The 5,221-nt window shown below is 54.6% G+C and overlaps 4 protein-coding genes across 4 annotated transcripts; 2 read left to right on the forward strand and 2 right to left on the reverse strand.

Moving 5' to 3' along the window:
- Nucleotides 1-612, reverse strand: BO70DRAFT_254692 (uncharacterized protein; the record flags this gene model as incomplete). Its single annotated transcript, XM_025538835.1, has 3 exons — nucleotides 1-230; nucleotides 265-325; nucleotides 508-612. Coding segments are annotated over 3 exons (396 nt in total), but the record flags the coding sequence as incomplete, so codon positions are not given.
- A 174-nt stretch (nucleotides 613-786) lies between these two features.
- Nucleotides 787-1,143, forward strand: BO70DRAFT_304102 (uncharacterized protein; the record flags this gene model as incomplete). Its single annotated transcript, XM_025539864.1, has 2 exons — nucleotides 787-882; nucleotides 1,027-1,143. Coding segments are annotated over 2 exons (213 nt in total), but the record flags the coding sequence as incomplete, so codon positions are not given.
- A 2,942-nt stretch (nucleotides 1,144-4,085) lies between these two features.
- Nucleotides 4,086-4,442, reverse strand: BO70DRAFT_304104 (uncharacterized protein; the record flags this gene model as incomplete). Its single annotated transcript, XM_025539865.1, has 2 exons — nucleotides 4,086-4,202; nucleotides 4,347-4,442. Coding segments are annotated over 2 exons (213 nt in total), but the record flags the coding sequence as incomplete, so codon positions are not given.
- A 174-nt stretch (nucleotides 4,443-4,616) lies between these two features.
- Nucleotides 4,617-5,219, forward strand: BO70DRAFT_259076 (uncharacterized protein; the record flags this gene model as incomplete). The annotated part of the gene is made up of 3 exons (XM_025538892.1): nucleotides 4,617-4,721; nucleotides 4,904-4,964; nucleotides 4,999-5,219. Coding segments are annotated over 3 exons (387 nt in total), but the record flags the coding sequence as incomplete, so codon positions are not given.
- Nucleotides 5,220-5,221: the final 2 nt, after the last annotated feature.

Here is a 5,221-nt window from a genome sequence, read left to right on the forward strand (position 1 = left end):
CCTCACCGAGCCATTCAATCGGTAGTAGCGACGGGCGGTGTGTACAAAGGGCAGGGACGTAATCGGCACGAGCTGATGACTCGTGCCTACTAGGCATTCCTCGTTGAAGAGCAATAATTGCAATGCTCTATCCCCAGCACGACAGGGTTTAACAAGATTACCCAGACCTCTCGGCCAAGGTGATGTACTCGCTGGCCCTGTCAGTGTAGCGCGCGTGCGGCCCAGAACATCTAAGGGCATCACAGACCTGTTATTGCCGCGCACTTCCATCGGCTTGAGCCGATAGTCCCCCTAAGAAGCCAGCGGCCCGCAAATGCGGACCGGGCTATTTAAGGGCCGAGGTCTCGTTCGTTATCGCAATTAAGCAGACAAATCACTCCACCAACTAAGAACGGCCATGCACCACCATCCAAAAGATCAAGAAAGAGCTCTCAATCTGTCAATCCTTATTTTGTCTGGACCTGGTGAGTTTCCCCGTGTTGAGTCAAATTAAGCCGCAGGCTCCACGCCTGGTGGTGCCCTTCCGTCAATTTCTTTAAGTTTCAGCCTTGCGACCATACTCCCCCCAGAACCCAAAAACTTTGATTTCTCGTAAGGTGCCGAACGGGTCATAATAGAAACACCGTCCGATCCCTAGTCGGCATAGTTTATGGTTAAGACTACGACGGTATCTGATCGTCTTCGATCCCCTAACTTTCGTTCCCTGATTAATGAAAACATCCTTGGCGAATGCTTTCGCAGTAGTTAGTCTTCAGCAAATCCAAGAATTTCACCTCTGACAGCTGAATACTGACGCCCCCGACTATCCCTATTAATCATTACGGCGGTCCTAGAAACCAACAAAATAGAACCACACGTCCTATTCTATTATTCCATGCTAATGTATTCGAGCAAAGGCCTGCTTTGAACACTCTAATTTTTTCACAGTAAAAGTCCTGGTTCCCCCCACAGCCAGTGAAGGCCATGGGATTCCCCAGAAGGAAAGGTCCAGCCGGACCAGTACTCGCGGTGAGGCGGACCGGCCAGCCAGACCCAAGGTTCAACTACGAGCTTTTTAACTGCAACAACTTTAATATACGCTATTGGAGCTGGAATTACCGCGGCTGCTGGCACCAGACTTGCCCTCCAATTGTTCCTCGTTAAGGGATTTAAATTGTACTCATTCCAATTACGAGACCCAAAAGAGCCCCGTATCAGTATTTATTGTCACTACCTCCCCGTGTCGGGATTGGGTAATTTGCGCGCCTGCTGCCTTCCTTGGATGTGGTAGCCGTTTCTCAGGCTCCCTCTCCGGAATCGAACCCTAATTCCCCGTTACCCGTTGCCACCATGGTAGGCCACTATCCTACCATCGAAAGTTGATAGGGCAGAAATTTGAATGAACCATCGCCGGCGCAAGGCCATGCGATTCGTTAAGTTATTATGATTCACCAAGGAGCCCCGAAGGGCATTGGTTTTTTATCTAATAAATACACCCCTTCCGAAGTCGAGGTTTTCAGCATGTATTAGCTCTAGAATTACCACAGGTATCCATGTAGTAAGGTACTATCAAATAAACGATAACTGATTTAATGAGCCATTCGCAGTTTCACGGTATAAAGTGCTTATACTTAGACATGCATGGCTTAATCTTTGAGACAAGCATATGACTACTGGCAGAATCAACCAGATACCTAGTTCCTGCTGGGGATGCCCGGGCGGAGCCCGGAACACCCCCCAAAGCCCCCGGAGGGGCAGCGTTGTACGTAGGCTTCACTCTGGAAGGAGCGCACGAGGCGCCCGGCCACAGCGACACCCCCGGCGTACCGGGAGCACACATGTGACCATCCGATTGCCCCCACTGTAGCTCCCCAGGAACCGGTCCGCACGCAGGGATCCCGCCAGTGCCCTCACGGGCGCTGACGGGCTGCGGCATACGGCCCTCGGGTGGGGGGTCCAGACCCCGCGGACACGCCGACGAACGGCGGCTCCCGCGGAGCGGCTCCCCCCAGGAATCTGCGTAGGAAGGCTGGCCAGCGGCCAACGATCCACAGACCCCATCGGTGCCGGCGACCGCGAACGGCCCCCGGGCTTCGGACATCCCAGCAGCAACGGGCACCCCCGGGCGTGTTTAAGCCGGTGCACCCCTGGACTCAGGAGAAACACCGGCGGCGCAGAGGAAGACCACGGGCTGGGATGGGCGGGCGCCCCCGTTCCTGAAGCGAGGCCCTACTGAAAGGGCCTAGGCGCTACCAGTCACAGAAAGACAGCCTACCTGACATGGAAGAAATGCGATCAGGCTTCTGCCAGCTGTGAGCTGACTTCTGCCTTCCACATAGTACCACCGGCTACCTTTGGCCCATTGACACGCGTGCAAACGTTCCGTGGGCAGAAAGTGAATCTGGGGGACTATGGGGTGGTCCGTGCGTCATGATACAAAGTTTCGGGGCCATTGGACTTAGCGAACGCACGACGCGGAGATACGCCAAATTTCCAAATTGTGCAGACCAAGTGTGTGCACCACCTCCATATATATATATGTCCGCCCACGACCACCGGGATGCCACCATATAGATTTTCGCCTGGGACCCCCTCTCTCCCGGCGGGACGGCGCCGTCGACCGACCAGCGTGGGCGGGCAGGTTAGTATCAAGCAGGGAGGTTGGTCGGAACGCGCAGGGGGGCAGGTAGGATCGAGCAGAGGATGGCGGATGGGGTGGTGTGGGTTGGGTGGTCGAGGTGGTGGGCGGAACGATCGCGAATTTCGCTAAGTCCAGCTATGGCCCGGGTAGGGGGCGAACCTGGGTGGCCCACTTTGTATGGGAAAACGGCATGACGCACGGACCACCCATAGTAAACCACCCCCCCAGATTCACTTTCTGCCCACGGAACGTTTGCACGCGTGTCAATGGGCCAAAGGTAGCCGGTGGTACTATGTGGAAGGCAGAAGTCAGCTCACAGCTGGCAGAAGCCTGATCGCATTTCTTCCATGTCAGGTAGGCTGTCTTTCTGTGACTGGTAGCGCCTAGGCCCTTTCAGTAGGGCCTCGCTTCAGGAACGGGGGCGCCCGCCCATCCCAGCCCGTGGTCTTCCTCTGCGCCGCCGGTGTTTCTCCTGAGTCCAGGGGTGCACCGGCTTAAACACGCCCGGGGGTGCCCGTTGCTGCTGGGATGTCCGAAGCCCGGGGGCCGTTCGCGGTCGCCGGCACCGATGGGGTCTGTGGATCGTTGGCCGCTGGCCAGCCTTCCTACGCAGATTCCTGGGGGGAGCCGCTCCGCGGGAGCCGCCGTTCGTCGGCGTGTCCGCGGGGTCTGGACCCCCCACCCGAGGGCCGTATGCCGCAGCCCGTCAGCGCCCGTGAGGGCACTGGCGGGATCCCTGCGTGCGGACCGGTTCCTGGGGAGCTACAGTGGGGGCAATCGGATGGTCACATGTGTGCTCCCGGTACGCCGGGGGTGTCGCTGTGGCCGGGCGCCTCGTGCGCTCCTTCCAGAGTGAAGCCTACGTACAACGCTGCCCCTCCGGGGGCTTTGGGGGGTGTTCCGGGCTCCGCCCGGGCATCCCCAGCAGGAACTAGGTATCTGGTTGATTCTGCCAGTAGTCATATGCTTGTCTCAAAGATTAAGCCATGCATGTCTAAGTATAAGCACTTTATACCGTGAAACTGCGAATGGCTCATTAAATCAGTTATCGTTTATTTGATAGTACCTTACTACATGGATACCTGTGGTAATTCTAGAGCTAATACATGCTGAAAACCTCGACTTCGGAAGGGGTGTATTTATTAGATAAAAAACCAATGCCCTTCGGGGCTCCTTGGTGAATCATAATAACTTAACGAATCGCATGGCCTTGCGCCGGCGATGGTTCATTCAAATTTCTGCCCTATCAACTTTCGATGGTAGGATAGTGGCCTACCATGGTGGCAACGGGTAACGGGGAATTAGGGTTCGATTCCGGAGAGGGAGCCTGAGAAACGGCTACCACATCCAAGGAAGGCAGCAGGCGCGCAAATTACCCAATCCCGACACGGGGAGGTAGTGACAATAAATACTGATACGGGGCTCTTTTGGGTCTCGTAATTGGAATGAGTACAATTTAAATCCCTTAACGAGGAACAATTGGAGGGCAAGTCTGGTGCCAGCAGCCGCGGTAATTCCAGCTCCAATAGCGTATATTAAAGTTGTTGCAGTTAAAAAGCTCGTAGTTGAACCTTGGGTCTGGCTGGCCGGTCCGCCTCACCGCGAGTACTGGTCCGGCTGGACCTTTCCTTCTGGGGAATCCCATGGCCTTCACTGGCTGTGGGGGGAACCAGGACTTTTACTGTGAAAAAATTAGAGTGTTCAAAGCAGGCCTTTGCTCGAATACATTAGCATGGAATAATAGAATAGGACGTGTGGTTCTATTTTGTTGGTTTCTAGGACCGCCGTAATGATTAATAGGGATAGTCGGGGGCGTCAGTATTCAGCTGTCAGAGGTGAAATTCTTGGATTTGCTGAAGACTAACTACTGCGAAAGCATTCGCCAAGGATGTTTTCATTAATCAGGGAACGAAAGTTAGGGGATCGAAGACGATCAGATACCGTCGTAGTCTTAACCATAAACTATGCCGACTAGGGATCGGACGGTGTTTCTATTATGACCCGTTCGGCACCTTACGAGAAATCAAAGTTTTTGGGTTCTGGGGGGAGTATGGTCGCAAGGCTGAAACTTAAAGAAATTGACGGAAGGGCACCACCAGGCGTGGAGCCTGCGGCTTAATTTGACTCAACACGGGGAAACTCACCAGGTCCAGACAAAATAAGGATTGACAGATTGAGAGCTCTTTCTTGATCTTTTGGATGGTGGTGCATGGCCGTTCTTAGTTGGTGGAGTGATTTGTCTGCTTAATTGCGATAACGAACGAGACCTCGGCCCTTAAATAGCCCGGTCCGCATTTGCGGGCCGCTGGCTTCTTAGGGGGACTATCGGCTCAAGCCGATGGAAGTGCGCGGCAATAACAGGTCTGTGATGCCCTTAGATGTTCTGGGCCGCACGCGCGCTACACTGACAGGGCCAGCGAGTACATCACCTTGGCCGAGAGGTCTGGGTAATCTTGTTAAACCCTGTCGTGCTGGGGATAGAGCATTGCAATTATTGCTCTTCAACGAGGAATGCCTAGTAGGCACGAGTCATCAGCTCGTGCCGATTACGTCCCTGCCCTTTGTACACACCGCCCGTCGCTACTACCGATTGAATGGCTC

This window comes from Aspergillus heteromorphus, assembly GCF_003184545.1.
Source record: "Aspergillus heteromorphus CBS 117.55 chromosome Unknown BO70scaffold_128, whole genome shotgun sequence".
NCBI lineage: Eukaryota > Fungi > Ascomycota > Eurotiomycetes > Eurotiales > Aspergillaceae > Aspergillus > Aspergillus heteromorphus.